Source organism: Hydra viridissima, unplaced genomic scaffold (assembly GCF_058129835.1).
Source record: "Hydra viridissima isolate aposymbiotic clone 2 unplaced genomic scaffold, HvirCarnegie_v1 scaffold_15, whole genome shotgun sequence".
In the NCBI taxonomy this organism is placed as follows: domain Eukaryota; kingdom Metazoa; phylum Cnidaria; class Hydrozoa; order Anthoathecata; family Hydridae; genus Hydra; species Hydra viridissima.
The window spans coordinates 6,906,838-6,927,757 of record NW_028324314.1 but is presented as its reverse complement, the minus strand read 5'-3'; the positions used below and the strand labels follow the sequence as shown (position 1 = coordinate 6,927,757).

The following is a 20,920-nucleotide window of genomic DNA, read 5'->3' as shown; positions in this document are numbered from 1 at the left end:
CTTTTAACCACTAAAGTACCGCAGTACTATCAACCCAATGATATACTTCAATGACATTATACTTGGTTAATGTCTTCCTAACATAATTCATTAACTTGCTCAAGGTGTGCGCTGCTACCAGCTCAAGTCTTGGAATACTAAGATCCCTCGGTGCAATCCGAGCTTTTGCTACAAGTAGGTTGCTGGTTTTCGAATGTTGATGTCTCACTGCAACGTAGATGCATGCACATACTGCTGATTTACTTGCGTCTGAAAATCCATGGAGCTCCATTTCAATGATTCTTCCAGACACGACACTCCGCGGAATTGAAATAGTTCTTTTGATGTTTATTGCCTTGATCCAGGTTTTCCATTCTTCTGAAAGTTCATTTGGAATTTGTTGATCCCAACCGAGTTTTAACAAGCATATTCGACTGTATAGTATTTTTCCAGTGATTAATACAGGTGCACTAAATCCCAATATGTCAAAGACACTGTTGAGAGCTGATAGCATTTTCCTTTTTGTTATTACTCCTTTATTTCCGATAGTGATGCATGCAGTATAGTCAATCGATAGTTGATCCGATTCTTTGTTCCAAGGAATCCCAAGTATTTTTGTTGATTTAGCCTCAGCGTCGCTTTCCAGATTGCTGACGTTGCTATGCCATTTGTGCAGCTGGACCCAGCTTCCATTAAGATTTGCGTTGATTCATTTTTAAACCTGTTAAGTTCTTCTTCTGTTTCTCCACCTGCCTGTATATCATCAACATAAGTATCTTCTTCCAAAGCAAGCACCGTTTTTGGATAAATATCCTTGTATTTTGATATATGCTTTTTAATGGTAGCACCAAGAATGTAAGGGCTTGAACTTGAACCAAAAATCACCCTTGTAAATCGTAACTCCTTTAATTCCATATTCTTTAAGTCCTTATACCAAATTAAGCGTTGTGCGTCTCTATCCGTTTCGTGTATTCTAATTTGTAGAAACGCCTTCTTCACATCAGCTAAAATGCAGAGTTTACTTATCCGATTTCGTATGATTATGTCGAATATTAAGGGTTGCAGCGATGGTCCCACTTCTAGACAATCGTTTAATGAAGGTGATTGAGCGTCTTTTCTTCCTGAACAATCATAAACAGTTCTCATTTTCGTTGACTCGGCATTTTCTTTAATTACCGCTTGATGAGGAACGTAGTGAATAATTTCTCCCGTAGGTTTTTCTGGTGCCATTTCCAATATTCCCTCATTGATCTGTTCCATCATTATATCATTATACTGCTCTAGCTTTTTAAGTTTTTTCAACCGAATCGTCACACTTTCCAATCTTTTAAGAGCCAGATTTCTGTTGTTTGGCAGTTTAACAACACCCTTTTTCCACGGCATTCTGGTTTCATAATAACCTTCCTCAGTTTAATGCAGTTTTTCGCTAAAGTCTTGATGGAACATTGACTCTCTGCTTGTGTCTGATAATCCAAGTACTTCTAAACTACACATTTGCTCAAACTCATCACGACCAGTTTTCAATAAAAAACTTTTCTCAATACCAGAACTCAATTGTGTTCGTCTCCCAGAAAGAGTCCATCCAAACACAGTTAGCTCGGCTCCTGGATCTTTATCCGGATTTTTTCCGAGAACTACCGGTTCCGTGGTTTTTATTCGCTAATAATCAGCAGCACCGAGTATGATGTGAACAGGTTGAAGTTCGTCACTCCCTTCATCATTGCTAAATTTCAGTCTCCTTAGTTTTGCAAAATGCTTCTTAACATCCTTGATCATCGGATTAGGTAAAAAGGTGAGTGTTTCCTTTTCAGCGTTGATGCATTCGACTTTGATGCTAAATTCCGGTATTGTTGTTGATTCTAGCGTAACGTTATATATTTCCACACGCTTGTCTACCGTTCCATAGAGCTGTTCAATACTTTTATATTCCTTTCGTGTAGGTTTCAGCTTTAGTTTCGTTATCAAGTTTGTACATATATAGGAACTTCCAGCACCCGTATCCAACATTATCCTTGCTTTTCACCGTTTACTTTTGCAATCACTGTTGGGTGAATAGTTGTACTTGCATAAAGCACCGTTCCAATGGTTTCTTTTTTATTTTCCATTTTACCGTCCATTGTTGCGTTCCCATCTTGACAAATGGACGTGTAATGTTTTTTGTTGCACTTTCTGCATCCTCTTGATTTACAATTTACCGCCGAGTGTCCGTAACCAACGCAGTTGTAACATAATCTTTTGCTTGTTAAAATCTCCCTGCGTCTTGCAACAGTTAGCACTTTTGTACAATCCTCCCTTTTGTGATTTTGTAACCCACAGTAGATACATCCATGCTTGCCACTAGTTGCCATGATTTCTTTGTCATAAAGACCGCCATTGTACTGTTTGAATGTAGTGCTTCGATGTTCATAGGACCTTGACTGCACGTTTGTGTACTTTTTATCGCCCTTTGTTTGTTCGTCGCTTGAGTTAAAAGCTGAGTTCGACGGATCCCTTTCAATGTACTTTTGCAACTTTTCGACAAGTTGTTCCAGTCCCCATTCTTCCCATCCATCATCGTTTTGTGTGAGTATTTCACGAACTGGTCCAAGTTTATCCATCAATGAATACACGAATGATTGAGCCGTTTGAAGTTTCTGCATAGTTTTCAATGTTCGTACAGTTCTCGCAAGCTTGTTTCAAAAGTCGTGAACTTCTTTGATTTTGTGCGTGCTGCGTATAGCCGTTAATCCTTCCAAATCTTTAATCAATGCTTTGTGAACCCAAATATCTTTTCCGTAAGTTTCTTGTAGTATGCGTTTAGCTTCATCGTATCTCTCCAACGAATGTGGTAAACCAAGTATGTCCTCTCTGGGCTTTCCTTCGACGAGTTCTAGTAAGTAGTTGAATTTGCTGATGTTTGATATGTTTGAGTTGTCGACTTCTACGGTGAATTGATTCCAAAATCGCAACCAGTCTTTATAATCGCCATTAAATTTTGTGATTGTGTACTTTTGTAGCTTGACGGATTGTTGAGTAGCCTCGTTTTCGTTTCCAAGAGATTTGCGCAATATTTCTTTCATTTTTAGTTTCTTTAAATACCATTCTTCTTCGCTTTGAAGTTTTCTCAATGAGGCTTGCTCTGCTTCTTTTTGAATCGTTAACTGCTGTTCCATGATTTTTTTTTCATACTCGAATTTTCTGATGCATTCTTTTTTGTTTATTGAATCCAATTTGTCCACCATTTTGTTTTTGATTTCAATCGCTGCTTCTACTTCCATTACTGGTTTCGAAAGCCATTCTTCTACCAAATCAATGTTTTCGCCGTCGTCAAGCATTTTTCTGGTCAGCTCATCCTTTGCCATTTCAAATCTTCCCAATTAATTTGTTATTTTGTCCAACGCCAAGATTATGCTGGATTTGTCGCCATTAATCGTGTTGCGTTCTATGCCTTTAATGTTCATTCTTAACATGTTGATTTCTCTCTGGTAAGTTCGTTCTTGGTCCAATCTTCGCTAACTCGTAGGTTTCGTTCGTCCTGGCAGTAATCGCCACCAAATAGTGTGGGCAATTATTTAGACTTTCCCTGAGACACTAAAGAGTCACTTTTTAAACTTGATAATATATTTTACATCTGACTGCGAATCAATACATTTTACAAAATACACTCTCTTTTTATACATTCTTACAATCGAGTCATTTTCACACATTTTATGCATTAATAATTAAATAGCATCTACAAAATATTAACACCTTCACACACCTTCAATTACGTCATGAAGACTTATTCACGACAGTTTTCCGGCCGGTCGACGTACACGGCAAATACCATCGCTCCCAATGATGTTGAACTTCGATTCATCTTCTGATTTTTTAGTGAAATCAGTGGTTTCTTTGCAGGGCGTCGAGAAAACAATCCGGCTTCAACAGCACGTCGTCTGATTGTTCGGTCCGATACTCTAATTGCTTTTGTATCTCGACTGATGATATCCAGGGATCCTTCTTGAAGGATCTGACGATTATAGAACCCTCTCTAGAAGTGGTGGAACGCAGTCTTCCACCTTTGTTATCTGCTGCCAACTTCCCCGTAGAACGATATTTGGAACATAGTCTTGATACGGTCCATTTTTTCACGCGATATTTATCACAAATACTTTTTTGTGACATTCCACTTACGTAATCGCCAATAATTTTCTTTCTTAGTTCCAATCCAAGACTGTCGGGAGCCATTTTTGCACTTGAAGTCATAAAAATAATAAAAATAAATAATCACGCTTCTCAAGGCTTACCGTGTTACATTTCCCTTGTGATGATACAATAATGCTCTGTGGAACACAACGTCTTGGTTAAATGTAGACTGTATTAATGTAATGAAACACTTGTTGTATTTCACTTCTTGTATTGATGTTCTTCGATAAAACACTTTGATAAAACTCACTTCGATAAACTGTCTTGATAATACTGACTGATTGACTTCCATATACTGGCTGAATTACATGTCGATTTACATGTCTCTTATATAGTAAAATGAACCTGTGTGAACCTGTTCTGGAAGATTCTAGATGCTTCTTTTCGATGCTTCTGGAAGCTTCTGGATGCGTCTGGATGCTTCTGAATGTTTCTGGATATTTCTGGATGCTACTGGATGCTTCCAGATGCTTCTTCTGGAAACTTCTGGAAGCTTCTGCATGCTTCTGGAAACTTCTGCATGCTTCTGGAAACTTCTGGAAACTTCTGGATACTTCCTTTAATTATTAAAGACTTAAGACTTAAGAAAATGAAACAAACCAAAATAGTTGCACTTGTTTTGTCCGCTGCAAAATGACACTTGTCAACGAAATTCTGATGTGTGCTGTCACCTGTCAGCTGATTGCTCATGTCATGGCATGCTATGACTCCAGACTCCTGAACTGTTTGCTGTGGTAGTATAGTTCGTTTCGTTTTTAAGACATGTAAAATTAGGAACACTTTTTAGCATTGTTCGATGTTGGTTGCAAATGTTTTGTCCAATACTGTATATATATATATATATATATATATATATATATATATATATATATATATATATATATATATATATATATATATACACACACACACGTCATTTTAAGCCGTCATTAATACGTGTTAAATAAGAAAACTTGAAGACGTTTTAAATAAGACGACTTACTGTGTTTCATTTGAGACCAGTTTAAGACATCTTTAAGACCAATTTCAAGACATCTTCAATTTGTCTTTAAGACGACTTGTTGTTGGGTGGGTTAGTTGATACATAAGGTACCTTTCTGCTTCAGTCATATCAACGTTAAAGTAAATACCATTAATTTTGTTCTTGTCATTGTATGCATTTTAAAACATTAAATTTCTACAGGCTTTACTTTCTAATTCAAGAATTATTGGCGCTGATTTACCTTCTATTTTAGATCTTAAACGTGTCAATTTTTTTTTATCTTTATATCTTCTGTGTTAATTTTAGACATAATTGTGTTTATTTCATTTTGGTCAAACTTTTTTTCTCTAAAAAATCATCATTATTACATTGGGTTATTCCATAAATTAGTATGTTATTTTCTTTTTTCATTCGTTCTGCTATTTCATTTGCAATAGTATTGATGATGTTAATTTGCTCTTTAGCCTTCTTAATGTTCTTTCCAGCTACGATGTTCCATGCTTTTTCGCTTTCAACAACAGCATTATCTAAAGTTTGTACATTTTTGTTCTGTCTTTCTAAAAGTTCTAAATGCTCAATTCGATATATTAGGTTTTTAATGATTTCGTCTTTTTCATCTGACTGATTTTCTAGAATCTGTACTTTTTCAGTCAAATCTTTTACTGCTGCCATCGCCATGCTCTATTTTCTTGATACCATAACACAAGATTTATATTGGTTTATATATTTTAACTAAATTACGATCGCCAACTTTAAACAGCGCGTCCGTTTCAATGTTGGAACAATAATATACAAACATTGGGTGCTACTAGGATCAGCTAAGCACTACAAAGCTAAGCAGCTTGAAATGATTCGCATTTTATTCTCCATAATCATCTTGATAAATATTCTAACCGGAATGTACTACAAGATTGCTAAACACTTATGAAATATGTCAAGGTGGTCATGGAGACATAACCATAAAAGACTGATTTTATCTCAAAGAGATGAATAAAACTAATATTTGCAATTTTATATTTTTTAGAACAAAAACTGGACAAACATTGGTGAACTAATTTTTTCAGATAAAGACATAATCAAAACTTTCACCATTATTAATGATCATCTGCGGACAATGACGAAACACACTTTGTATTGAAAATTATAGATTACTGTTTATGAACAACTCATAAAGACATGGTATTCTACAGTCGCTAGGTCAGTGGACGACGGTATATGAAATAAGAACTTCCCATATGTTGATGAATTTTTGCAGCTTTATTAGAATTAAACAGTTACCAGTTGATTGTTCTGCTCACATCTCACCAAAAGCGAAGCATAGGTCTTCTTTGTATCCAGCTTCAAACAATGCCAATGCTTCTGCCATTTTTCGTTTTTTTGAGATTGGTGATGTGCGTGCATCTGGGTTGACTTTTATAGCATATTTATAAACTGGGTGGACTTTTATGGCATGATTATAGCAAGCTTGACTTTCGGGAAATTTTTGGCATAAAAAATTTAAAAAAACAGAGACAATTTGACATCTTTTTATCATAATGGTAAAATGAAATATGAATTTTTATTTAAGAGAAGAGTTAAATAAATGTAGCTAATAAAACTTTTTACAAGCCAAAGCAATTTTTTAGCTCTTTTAGAAAAATATCAGTAACTTCAACCTGTAAAAGAGTATTAAAGATAGTTAGAGGAAACGGTAGTCTTAATTGCGCTTACATATATCTAAAAACAGGGGAAAACCTACAATTCCACCACTTAGAGAACAAAAACCACCTTCTATAACAATGAAAAAAATATTAAAAAAACTTATGTACATGATAAAGTACTAAAACCTATTTTAATGTGCAGACGGAAAAATTATCTAAATTTACTTTAAGCAGAACTGAAACATTTAAGAGCAAAATGTGTCGTACCCATAAAAACAAAGCAACATCAAAACATTTATAAATATTGATTTGTTAAGTGAGTTTTAATTACTTAACACCTACATAAAATTGTGCTTTTTTTGGACGAAGTTTTTAAGAAAGAAACGTTTTTATTTTTAGTAATAAAATCATGTCACAAAACTCCCAGAGATAAGGATTAAGTTTAAGAACTTTGTATCGCTGTAGCTCTACAGGTGTACATGGTTCAAGTAACCAAACGGTTGATAGTTTAAATAGTCACAAGAAATTCCTTTGCATGTTTCTATACTTTTAACTTTGATTAACGCAACTTGTAAATTTTTTGAACTTTGAAATAAACTTGTGACTGAATGAAAATTATACAAGCACTGTTAGCGAATCAGCTTGCATTTTTAAATATTAACCAGCATTTTTAAATATTAACCAGAAACATAAACAGAAAAAAAAAACAAAAAAAAAAAAACATTCGAGACCAAAACCGACGCAATAAAATCTCATAACATATTTACAAAAAAAAACAACAACAAAAAAACAAAAAAAAAATTTAAGCTATTAAGAAGTGAAAAATTACTTTAACAACGTGTTGTTGATCTTGTCAAAGTGAAAATTCATCTCAGTGGAACCAAAAAATGAAAAGAATGCACAAATTTATTTTTAAAAAGAAACAAAAAATTATTAAGAAATCAACAACAACAACAACAAAATGACACAAAATGAGATGCAACAATTTGTTTTAACTTGGAAACAAAAATATTCTTGATAATATAATTCAATTAATTTTAGAACTGCTAATTAATTTAGAACTGCTAGATCCATTGCCCTGTATTTAACACTAAAAATGTCATAAGTCCCATTGATATTGTTACAGTCCAAACAGCAGCTTTAGTTAACAAATTTGATTGATGCGAATTTAATACTTGCACGGTAGTAGCAGGTATAGAAACAGGTGAAGTTTCACATAAAAGTTTACCCATTCTTTTTTTTCTACGCAAAACTCTGTCCGGACGCTGCATATAAGAATGCTCAAGGAGCTCTGCATGAAGAACTACAGAATCACTAAAAATAAAAGTTGATGACTCATTACAGTATTAAAACCTAGCAACTGAAATCAGTAAGTAAAACTTTCCTAGAATCTTGCCTTAGCTTTATATGGCGATTAATCTCTCTTGTCAATGAGTCCGGAGGGTGTCTTATAAAAATTGACATAGATTTGGACACATATTTCTCAACATCATCAACACTCATAGATGAAGGTAACTTGCTTAAGCACTGGTGGACCATAGCCATATCACAGTCGCGCTTAAGTATCATAGATCGATGAGATACAACTACCTGTAAAAAAAAACGTTGCTCTCAGATTTTATATGAAGGTATCTCATTTACAAAATATTTCTATGCAATCATATTGCAATATTGCTAAAAATAACAACGTTCACAGAAGCACAACGACTAATTGTTTTGCAAAAATATTTTTCAAGTTTTTTTTTGACTTCGTATTATTATGTAAATTTGTAATCTACTACTTTTAGCACATCAGAAGTGGTATGGTAAAAGTGGCAAAAATGCATTTTTAAAAGACTATTTTAAATCTTCAGTTTTCTATTTTCATACTGAAATATTACTTACGACTGATTCTTATTACTCGTAAGCTATAACCACTTAACACAAGATTTTTTTTGAAAACTTATCAATAGTCACGCTCTAATTTAAGGAGGTTTTACGTACCAATCATCAAGTAAAAAGTTTAGACAAGTCAAATGATAGGATGTGGCTTCTTATAACCCATTAAAAATAGAGAAAACGCGGGAAAACAGTCTCTGCTCTGTTTGTTTTCTATAGCAAATAAATATTAAATAAACTATTAACTAAATTGTCTTGATAATAAATTTAATCAACTCAAAAGAAACTACAATTTCTTCAGCAAAAATTGGCAGATTTCAGAATTTCATTTTCTGCCGTTAAATGATAACAAAAGAAATTCCTACAACTTTTAACTGAAAAGAGTAGTTGTTTTATAACATCTATAAATCGAGATTTTTCCAGATTAATATTTTCGTCTTCTCACATTCTTAAGGAACATTTCTGATTCATTCTAAACGACTTAAAGTCTTTTCGTATACACCTGCATATACGTTATGTAATTACAAATTAAAAATTGGGAGCAAATAAACTTTTAAAAAAGTTCTGAGACCACTTTCTGTTACTGGATTACTCTAAAACTTCTAGTTAACAGTTAAAACTTAGAGTTATTATCTGACGAAACTAAATTAAATGGTTTTACTGAAAAACTAAAAATACAACAAAAACTTTTTCAGACTATTCTACTAAATAACGAAGAAAAAAAATGTTATGGCATTATTCCTATAAAAAAAAAAAAAAAAAAAAAAAAAATTTATTTAGATTGCTTAAAACTTGTTTGTGAGGTTAAATATTTCATTCTTTCTGATCATATAAATGATATACACTCCCGTCCATAAGTTTGGACGCACCTATCGCAACTACAGATATTAAGAGAAAAATGTGTCAGAATAATTTTGATTTGTGACTTTAATAAAACAAATCGATAACTTTATGTCCTTTTATTATTTTTAATGAAAAAAATATATAATAGTATCAAAAATTATCACTAAAATAAAATGTTTTTATTTAAATCATCTTTTCGACAAAATGGTCACCTTTAGCTTTGACTATCGCTTGGCAGATACGTGGCATGCGATCAATCAATTTTATAAAATATTCCTCATCAATATTTTTTCATATGTTTTGGGTTGCCTCCCAAAGATCATTTTTACCCCTTGGTGGAGTTTTTCGGACTTCTCAATCTAAATGATCCCACAATAACTCAATTGGGTTACAATCAGGACTCAGCGGTGGCCAAGTCATGACCTTCAACAATCCTTCCTCTAGTTTTTCATTTAAATATTGCTTAATCACTTTAGCAATGTGTTTAGGATCGTTATCTTGTTGGAACACGAATCGTTCGCTAATTTATTCGGTTCCACAGAATAAAACTTGTTCTTTTAAAATCTTTAAATAGACTTCTTTTGTCATTTTTCTGCCAATTTTGGCGATTGATCCCATTTGGCCACCACCGAAACAACCCCAAACCATTATATTCCCACCTCCATGCTTAATTGTTTGCATAGTACGTTACTCCAGCATTCTTTCTCCTACCCGACGACGAAAGACCAGCGTTTATTCCTAAAAATCTCAAACTTTGATTCGTCTGACCAAAGTACTCTATTCCACTCTTCTACCGTCCAACTCTTGTGTTCTTTGGCCCAGACTAATCTTTTTTGTTTGTGGACGGTTGTAAGACGTGGTTTTTTAATAGCTACACGAACTCTAAGCCCTACTTCAAGAAGTAGTGTTTTTACCGTCGTTGTACTTATTTTTGTGGTATGATGTTCATTAAAATCAGCTGCTAATTCTGGCGCTGTGCGTCTACGATTTTGTAAAGAATTAATTACTATGTACTTATCCTCTTTTTTCGTAGTAGAAGGAGGTCTCCCTACTTTTTTACGATCGCAGAAAGACCCTGTTTCTACTTTACTTTTAATCATTTTAAAGACACAACTCTCTGAAATGCTAAGGCATCGACCAATTTCTCAATTAGAAAAGCCTAAATTATGAAGAGTCCAAATTTCTATACGTTTTTCTAAATTTATCTGCCCTCTTTTTGCCATTTTAAATAATGAACCTTATAAGAATACTAAAATGAAATAATTAATTTGAAAAAATGAGAAATAAAGTTAAAAAATTTTTCTTACCAAAAATTGATAGTTCAAAGTCAATCAATTCATTAATTTTCAAAAACTACAGAGTTATTAATTTTTTAAAACAGAAAAAAAAAAAAATATTTTAACACACTCAGCTTAAAAGTTTAACTAATAATGAGAATAGACAAAATAAAAGGTAATCTTATTTAAAAATTTATTTATTTTACGATAGAAGTGGATATCGCTTAAAAATGTTTCTGTTTATTTTATTTTGTAAATAGTAACAAATTTAATGATGTAAGAATTTCTTTTAAAAATATCTCTATTAACTATGTTCTCACAGTACTTTATGATGAGACCAGTGTAGACACTCTTAGTTAATTTTATTTATGAGTTAAAACGCTTTTTGTTTATTTTTGTAAGGTGCGTCCAAAATTACGGACGGTAGTGTATACACAGGAAGAATGAAATCTTATTTGTTTTTTAAATTGTCAATTATTAGCAAACTACTTACCGTTACAGCAAAGTATATAGGCATTACAGGATGTGCAACTAGAAAAAAATCACAAATACGCACAACCACTTCAATCTTGCTCACATCATGTCCGAACCATGTTATTAACCAACTCAACGCAAATATGGTACCTACTTCAGATCTAATAATATTTAAAAAAAAAGTTAAAACCCACAAAACTATTGAATGCCAAGTCAGGCAAAAAGATAATATGAAACAAGAACAAAAAGTCGAACCAGTATTTTTTTAAAATTCAATGTTGTTTTTGTTGATAATAAAATAAACATTTAAATCTGGTTCAGTGTGCTGTCAAAATTAAAAAACATCTTATTAAATATTTTCAGTTATGAAAAATGTATGAAAATTTACAGAATAATATTACATTCGTAAATATATTTTTTCTAATGTTACCATTAACCTTTTCTTAAAGTATGTGGTGTAAAGTAAAAGCAATCTGCTTAAGTAGATCACTTATCTTAAACACTTACTAAGTGCCAGTATTATAACATACAAGTTTGCTATGGTGACATATCATAAAAGGATTTATTTAACAGTTTTTCTTTGTTTGTTTTTAGTTGTATGATTGTTTAATATTTTATAACTTAAGTCATCATGGAGCACTCCATTAAAAAGTATGATACAAATAGAAAAAAGATTTGCTTTTTGATACCTATAAACGTTTTGTAAATGATCGCATTATTTTGATTGGGTTGATAATGTAAATCTGTTAGAGCTTTGTTAAAAAATACAGAAACAGAAAATCAGTAAAACATCACAAAGAAGTGATATGACAAAACTCCAAGATTCCACCAAAGTGAAGTGATTGTTTCCAAAATAATAGCTTGAATAGTTTGTGAAGAACATGTGGCTACTATCAAACTATGGAAGGGTATAGGCTTTTACAATGACCTGCAGTGAATATGATTAAAGTAGAATCAAAGTTTACTCTGTCAAACAGTAAACTAAAAGCACTGATAAAAGAGCTCAGATTCATTTCTTTTTTTCATCATAAAATGACTTTAAAAAAAAACAAAAAAAAAACACAGCTTACCTGTCTGGATTTTTTCAATTTTATGATAAACCATTTCTATATCAACAATTTTTGCAATAGTTGATTTAAATTTGACAAATTTTAAAGAGATATTTTAACACTAAAATCTATTCTTCCATGCTTGAAATTGCACTTGAAAATTTTTATTATAGGATGGGAAGAAAGTTATAGTAAAAATAGAGATCAAATATCAAAGGAATGTGTTCCATTAATAAAAGTGTAGAAATTTGGAGATCAGAAAGAAAACTTAAACAACCAAATAATAGTTGGAATTAATGATGGAAAATGTTTATGAAGGTAATATTGATCATTGTTTATTTTTAATAAATAATCAATAATTTTTTTGTTTGACTCTGACATCAAAGTCTCTGAAATGAGGATCTTCAAGAAAACTAAGGTAGAACTTAAAATTAAACATGTAATGAGCTGCTAAATTTTAAATGTAAAGAAAGTAAAAGTTTCTTTATACTATCCATAGACCTTAATAATCCTGAAACTCACTTAAATATCTATTTGCTTATAAAAAGTCCTGGTTTGGATACAATAAAATAGCTGCATGAGTTATCAAAAACTTTGTCAAAATTTATGTGGAATGTCTCTGAGTGCAATGGCTGCTAAACTATGTATAATTGTGAATGGAAAAGAATTTACCCATTAGTGAAACTAATTTGAGAACAATTGGAACAGCATTACATCTTGATTCAGGAAACAAGAAATGCAACACCAAGAACTTTTGATGCAAGATCTGATAATTGATCAACTCTTTTCACAAGAATTGCATCTGATAAAATAAATCCATTTTGTTCCAATATCTTTTTAATGCATTGCTTGTAGAAATAAAAATATAAACTTTGCTAATTGTAAAAACATAAATGAAAAAAAACCTGACTAAAAATTCCTCAAGTTCCTCATCAACTCTGGAAAGTATTGGATAGAAGAAAGACAATAATTTATTTGTTCGATTAATATTCTTGTCCATAAAGTCTCTAAAACAAACAAGTACATTGTTTTTACAAGCAATAAGTGATGAATTAAATAATCAATAGAAATTTCAAATTTGTTAAAGTAAAATCATAACAATAACCGTAGGTAAGTATTTGAAAGAGCATCTAATAACTCTGTAGCCAGCACTTCACCTAGTACATGTAGCAGTGTTACAGCAATATCATGATAACCCTAGATAGATTTATATTTAAAAGTAATATATTGTCATAGTAAATAAATCTAAGTTTATAATATATAGCTATAAATAAGCTCTTAGAGAAAGAAAATCAACAACCAAACCAATGAAAACACCTTTTACATTCATTTCACATATAAAAACTATTGAGTCTAATTAAAAATATTTTTGTGATACAATAAAATCTAACCATAAAAAACAAATAAATTTTTACATAACTTTCTGATTTAACATAAAAAAATTTGATTCTGAAAGTAAGAATTCTATCACTTTTTAAGTCTTGTAAAATAACATCGTAGTATTGTAATAGTAGTTTAGGTAGGTTAAATCAACTTATATGGTGTTTTATTAAAAATGCACAAAAATTATATTAAAAATGCATCTGTATAAAACTCTTTTTAAAAGTTGATACATCCTACAATATAAATATCAATTAAAATAATGTAAATTTCTTTTGATTTTAGAATAGTAGCAACTTGATCTAAAAAAATCTACTTAGAAAAAAAGTGAATCTATTTAAAGATTCTATGGCTGACTAACAAGATTTAAATTTAAACACTTGCATATGGGTCTTTGTAACAGTTAATGAGATATCTGCATTTTGGCAAAATGCTGTTTTTCAATAAAAGGATTGTTTTGGAATGAGGAGGCTCATACTTCTGCCCTCTATAGTGCAATTGAAGATTGGAATCAATAGCATTAGAGCTATATATTCTAATGCAACTATTTTAATGTAACTATTTCCTACACAGGCTCAATTGCTGATGCATGTTTTCTTCCATTAGAGCAAATGCTTAGCAAGGAGCTTTTGTTTTTGCAACTTTGACATCATATTTTGTAACCTGCAACAGGTTTAAGTCCTCTTTATTTCATTCTTCACATTTTTGAGGAAAAAGGTATCCAACAAAATCATTTGTAAGATTGTCTTTGTATAGAGGTCAAGACTTCCTGAAACTTGTTTTTGCATGAGAAGATAATATTTTTGAAAGAGAATCAAATAAAATATTGAAAAATAGTGGATTACAGAAAATTCATAATTAGGTCTTGTACCATCTTCAACTAGAGATTGATGTCCCATAAACTTTATGCTTCCAGAGGAATTAGCATTAACAAAAGTATAAAAATCAAAAAAATTTAAAATGATATTAGTAGACATTTACTAATGCCTTTTTTAAATGATTAAGACATAATAGTAAAACCTATTCTTTTGTATGATAAATGGTAAAATTATCTTACAAAATATAAGAATTATGAAAATATTGGGTAACACAAGGATGAATAAATTTTTTAGAAATTCATGAAAATCCTCTAATATTACTGACATCAATTTTGATCTAATCAAACAATGTTATGTAATATTAAACAACTTAGATGAGCACACACAAAAGACACAGGATTTGTATTTAAGAAAATACTTTTGGCATCTGATACCTACAAGTTTTCATAAAATACTTTGAAATGGAAGAAATACAGTCACAGTTTGCATCCTCCCAATTGGTAAACTTTAAGAAGAAGCTTAAAAAGTATAACAGACAATAAAAACAAATTTTTATAAGGAAAATGCCACAAACTAATACAAGTACTAATTTGCTAAACAAACTAATAGTAAAATTAGACCTGTTTTAATAGGATCTTTAGAGATATCAGATTACTCAGCAGATAATTTAAGCTGTTTTGATTGTAAGTAGCCTCAGAGCTTTTTAAAGTTTAAAATGACATGTGTGTTTAAAGTTTCTTTTATTTTACTTTCTAACCGATTATTTTTAAAAAAATGTATTTGGTCTAGGAATTAATTTGTGCGGTTTTTAATTGAAAATTGAAGGTTTATTTCAAAAACTAAATGGATGAATACATTAATGAAAATAGTGTCCATCGCTAGTCACTACTTTTGCCCATCTTTCCCGCAATTTACGAATTCCGTGTCGAAAAAATGCTTCATCCTTAGAAGTGATCCAATCAGAGACCCATTTTCCGATATTTTCTGAAGAAGTGAAGCGCTGTCCAATCAAATCGTTCTTCATGCAATCGAACAAGTAGTAGTCAGAAGGAGCAATGTCCGGAGAATACGGCGGGTGGGGTAACACTTTCCATCCGACATTTTCCAAATAGTTTTTGACAGGTTTTGCGACATGTGGTCGAGCATTATCATGCTGAAAAATGAGTTGATCATGTCTGTTACCCCAATCTGGTCATTTTATGACCACAGCTTGCTTCAAATGCATTATTTGTCGTCGATAACGTTCTCCATTAATAGTTTCACCAGGTGTCAGAAGCTCATGGTACACCACACCTTTCATATCCCACCATATACACAGCATAACCTTTGCACAGTGAATATTCCGTTTGGGTTGTAATGGACCTGGTTCACCTGGCTTTACCCAGGCCTTTTTTCGTTTAGGATTCTCGTAATAAATCCATTTCTCATCACCAGTAACGATTCGATGCAAAAATCCCTTTCTTTTCTGTCTTTCAAGCAGCAATTCACAAATGGTCTTTCTTCTTTCCACGTCTCTGTCTTTCAATTCATCTGGAACCCAATGAGACATTTTTTGAATCATACCCATGGCTTTGAGGCGTCTGGAAACTGTTAATTGTTCAACTCCTAACGATTTTGCAAGGTCCTCTTGCGTTTGACAAGAGTCCTGATTGAGCAATGCTGCCAATTCTGCATCTTCAAATTTTTTCGGCTGTCCTGGTTGCTCTTGGTCTTCCAAACAAAAATCACCACTTTTAAACCGTGCAAACCACTTCTGACACGTTCGCTCAGCTAGAGCATGGTCACCATAAACTTCAACCAAAATACAATGACTTTCGGTAGCACTTTTCTTCATGTTAAAGTAATGAAGAAGAATCCCCTGCAAAAACACTTTATCAGGAACAAAAATCGACATTATCAGTTAAATTAAAAATAGTGTTGTTTACGCTTAAATCAAATGATTTATAATGAAAATGATGCGCAATAACAGTGATCTTCGCACGCATGCGTGGCTAAACGAAACGCTGAGACAATAAGCTAGTTTTGTAATCCCTTGTAGGGCTGCCAATTCGAACTTTTTTATAGAAGTTCGAACTTGAACATGTTCGAACTATTTGGGAAAAAAGTTCGAACATTTTCGAACTTTTTTTAATGTACTAAAACACGCAAAATAAAAGAGTACAAGATAAAAACAAAACGGTTTATTTATCTATTCATAAAACTGTTTATTTATAAAAACAAAACTGTTTATTATTGAGACCCGCTTCTCATTTTCACTACATTTAACTTAAAAAAAATTTTCTATTTTAGAATAAACAACATCACTCAGTATTTTTAAGTGTTTGTTTTAAAAATGTTAATGCATCTAATGTATCATCCCGTAATGAGCTCCTTATTTTTGTAGCAAATAATCCTAGGCTAGAGAAAGCCCTTTCAGCCTCCACAGATGTCAGAGGAAAAGTTTTAAGAGCATTAAAAAGCATTTCTATATTTTTGGGTCTTGATTTGCAGGCTTCAAAAAGAGCCATTTCCTTTTTAATGAGGTTAGATCCAAGTTCACCTTAGTCTACTGTCATTTGAAAATCAGATGTTTTAATGAAACATTTAAGTTCTTGAGCTAAAGTCAATTTCATGTCAGCATTTTTCATATCATCAGTTATATCATTGTTATTGACTTCTCCATCAACATCAGATTCTTCCTTGCTAGACTGGAATAATCTTTGAATAAGATTGTTAGCAAAATTTGCAATAGAGTTTCCTTTTATTTTATTCCCAAACTGATCATCTTGATTCAAAACATCTGGGTTTGATAAATATTTCATTAGATGTATTAACTTTATGTTTCTCCTTTCAACAATTCTTTTTTCAAATTGCTGTTTTACATGTTGACTAATTGGCGTGTTGGCTTCATCCAATTTTTTCCGGATGAATTAAATTATAATTTCAGAAGACAATAAATCAGCATCATGCTTTGGAAAGTGCTTCAATAGCTAGTTTGAGCAGCTTTAGGGCAACACAAAGGTTATTCACTTTATCAAGTTCATTCTTAGAAAGAGGAAAATTGGTGTTTTTGCTAATTAAAGCTATTTTTATTTCTTTTTGGACTTCCAAAAACCGTTCTAACATAGCAATTGTGCTGCTCCACCTTGTCCTGGAGTCAAATCAAAGCTTTCTCTTTTCCAAATGCTTTAACAATATTTGGCTGAAGATCATCATCATTTTTTACAGGTGATCTACGAGACATTTGTACCAATTTTGAATTTTGGCTACCGGCTCTTGAAATTCAGTTTTCAATGAGGGCACCAAATTTTCAGTAGATATTTGAATTATTTCAACATAATCAATCGAATTTTCATCTTCTTCCTCACTTTCACCACCATAATCTTCATTTGAAGATTTTGGTGGTGAAAGTGAGGAAGAAGATGAAAATTCGATTGATTATGTTGAAATTTTCACCACCACATCTTCAATTGAATCATTAACTTCAATAGTATCACCAACTTCAATAGTATCACCAACTTCAATAGTATCACCAACTTCAATAGTATCACCAACTTCAATGGTTTCACTAACTTCATTGTTATTACCAACTTCAATGGTATCACCAACTTCAATAGCATCAACAGGTTCATTGTCAAAATTATCGTTTGGTAGTGCAGCACTTTTTTTTTTAAAAAGCACATCAACTATGCATAAATGGATAGTATGATTGTAACATATTTGATGTTCTGGTTTAGTGTCATAGCCAATTTTTTTCATCAAACTGGCTCCATCTGTAACAAAGGCAACAATATCTTTGTCTAAGTTTAAACCAAATGAAGTTTTTTATTAATTATTTCAATGGCTTTCGATGCTGGCATTGTGCCATGCAGTGGTGTACCTAGGGTAAATAGCGCCTGGGGCAAACACCGATCTCGCGCCCCTCCTCCCCCACATAAAGTACTTAATTACGATTTTTTAATAGATGATGACACAAACTTTATTTTATATAATATATTTATTTTATATAATATATTATTTCTTAATTTATTTTATATGATTCTCGCTTATTGTATTGCAACCAAGCCTCTTTTGCGCCCCTTTCAGGTTGGCGCCCATGGCACGTGCCCTGCCTGCCATACCCTAGATACGCCACTGGTGCCATGCACCCTTAACATTCCAAGAGATTGAAATCCTCCGTTATAATGAATATTCAAATTCATGTATCTCCTGTTTTTAACTGATGTGTACTCGTCAAATGTTAGGCTAAATTTTCCATTAGTTAAAATGACTTTTTGTAATGAAGCAATTACTTGTTTCTTGATTGTTTCAAAGTATTTCATCACTAAATTACGAACAGTTTGATGACTTTTGGGCAAATTATATCCTTGAGCACGAAATGCTGATCGCAAAACTTGACTATTAGCAATGGTTGTAAAACTTATCTAATCAATAGCAGTCAATCTGCTCAAGATTTCAGGTAAAGTTTTAATCCCAGAACTAAAAAAGTTTTCAATTCTTGGTATTTTAGGAACATGACTAATTTCGAAAGCCTCAGAGGCCAAGGTATTACATTTAATAATGTCAATTTTATGTTTCGTTTTTAAGTGTCTTGTAATAGTGCTTGTTGTTGAGCCAGGAGTTTTTAATAAAACTTTACAAATTTTACATTTGGCTTGTTGCAGTTCTTGGGAAAATTCAAAATAATCCCAAACCTCAGATCTTCTGGATGTGCTAACGTCTTTGAAACTAGCCATGTTTTATTTTTAATTAATCTTTTAATTTTTTAGGCATTTCTTCTGAAAGTTCGAACTTTTTTCGCTTAAAAGTTCGAACTTTCAGAAGAAATGCCTAAAAAATTAAAAGCTAGCAGCCCTAATCCCTTGTCAAACCGCACGAATTAATTCCTAGACCAAATATGTATCTACATAAGAAACAAATACTTTATTGAAAATATTCAAAGTAATTAATTTCCTCTAACCTGCTAAAATTGCATACTGTTTGTTACTTGGCTTTGTCAATACTATATGCTATGGTATGTAATACAATATTTTCTGGCAATATTGTGTTTACATAATTAAGTAACTTTATAAAAACGATATATTAGGGATCCCACCTGAAAATAGTGCAGATGAGGATTTCTGCAAAGCACTCTCATAATAACAAAAAGAAGCTTTTGTTGTAAAACTTTTCGACGAGACATGCGAATATCTAAAAACAAGTGAAATTTTACCATTTTATATATCATTTTGTAACTAAAATTATTGCTTAGTTTTTGTAAAATATTTACAAAAGCTTTTACATACCAGGTGCAAAACGCCTATATGAGCGATTTACATCAAGGTTAACTTGGTTCCACCAAATATTTTTCTTAAACTCTAATATCTCATCATCAGCTAGAAATGAAAAAATAACATAAACTTAAATTACACTTTTAGATTTACTTAATTCCAGTGACTGCTCAGAAAATCCCCTTTAAAATATGATATTGTTTAAGTTTCTCAAACTAATCTTCAATTTCTAACAACTCATCTTTAACTGTTTGAAAAATATATCTAAAACACTGCCATTTCATAATTCTTAGGAGGTTATAAATTTTATTGTACAGTGTTTTCAGAGTGCCACATACTAATTTTTTTGGAAGGACAGTTTCTGTTTAGTTTTTATTAACTTGTGTCTGTCTTATTAACTAAATTGAGGATGTGAAACTGACAACTTAGATACCTATTTTTCATAAATGAGAATATCCTAATATCTGCTTAATGTGAATAAATAATTAGTTAATTTCTACATAGCTTGTTAACAATGTATGCTTCAAATATCTTTTATAATAAAAGAACTTTTAAACAATATTACCATTTTTCCCTCTCAAGATATTAAAAACATCAACATTGAGAAGTTTTGGCCAAACTTTGCATCTTAAGTCATTATTTATACATCCACCATAAGTAAACATTAACTTTTGAAGAGTTAAAATATCTACTGGATCACAATCCAATGCATCATTTATCTTCCGCACTTTTTCTTTAAAAAATTCTAAGAAAAATGTAAATGCATATTTATTTTCTAATTACTGATCATAAAAATTCTGTTTAGATCATATTTCATTCAAATTGTTTTTACATCAGAGCACACTTATAAACCTTTTCATAAATTTTTCAGAATACATTTCAAAGAAATCAGAGATTGTTTTAGATGCAAACTTAGGACAGCTACTAATGTATGAGAACTATTAGGGGATTAAAAACTTAAATGCCTAAGCATACTGAGAGTAACTAAACTGATTAAGAATTACAACTTACCATTTAGAAAGAATTCAAGCTTGTGGTTTTTTATCTTCATTTTTGAACATATTTTTTTTTTTTTTGGCATGGCAGCATACATCATAGGCAAACATCTCTAGTAATTATTAATTTTATTCTAGAAGAAAAGGTTGCTTATCAAATAATACAAAAAATAGAGTTCAACAATTTTTGAA

The 20,920-nt window shown here is 31.7% G+C and overlaps 3 protein-coding genes across 5 annotated transcripts; all 3 read right to left on the bottom strand.

The window, feature by feature from the left end:
* Nucleotides 1-10: 10 nt before the first annotated feature.
* Nucleotides 11-493, bottom strand: LOC149878410 (uncharacterized). Its single transcript, XM_090072535.1, has one exon. The coding sequence runs from the start codon at nucleotides 491-493 to the stop codon at nucleotides 11-13; it is 483 nt and encodes a 160-aa protein (XP_089928661.1).
* Nucleotides 494-507: 14 nt separating this feature from the next.
* Nucleotides 508-1,362, bottom strand: LOC145191990 (uncharacterized). Its single transcript, XM_090072534.1, has one exon. The coding sequence runs from the start codon at nucleotides 1,360-1,362 to the stop codon at nucleotides 508-510; it is 855 nt and encodes a 284-aa protein (XP_089928660.1).
* A 6,453-nt stretch (nucleotides 1,363-7,815) lies between these two features.
* On the bottom strand, nucleotides 7,816-20,865 carry LOC149878409 (TBC1 domain family member 20-like). 3 transcript variants are annotated; one of them, XM_090073149.1, is made up of 9 exons: nucleotides 20,745-20,865; nucleotides 20,299-20,478; nucleotides 19,749-19,838; nucleotides 19,559-19,653; nucleotides 13,392-13,483; nucleotides 13,192-13,293; nucleotides 11,257-11,398; nucleotides 8,162-8,355; nucleotides 7,816-8,079 (listed from the first exon to the last, which is right to left on the bottom strand). In XM_090073149.1, the coding sequence occupies exons 1-9, from the start codon at nucleotides 20,827-20,829 to the stop codon at nucleotides 7,830-7,832; spliced, it is 1,230 nt and encodes a 409-aa protein (XP_089929275.1). In that variant the 5' UTR covers nucleotides 20,830-20,865; the 3' UTR covers nucleotides 7,816-7,829. The 3 variants fall into 3 exon arrangements, with proteins under 3 accessions (XP_089929275.1, XP_089929277.1, XP_089929276.1); XM_090073151.1 differs by lacking the exons at nucleotides 7,816-8,079; nucleotides 8,162-8,355 and having other exon boundaries at nucleotides 11,303-11,398; nucleotides 13,197-13,293; XM_090073150.1 differs by lacking the exons at nucleotides 7,816-8,079; nucleotides 8,162-8,355; nucleotides 11,257-11,398 and adding an exon at nucleotides 13,059-13,088 and having other exon boundaries at nucleotides 13,197-13,293.
* Nucleotides 20,866-20,920: the final 55 nt, after the last annotated feature.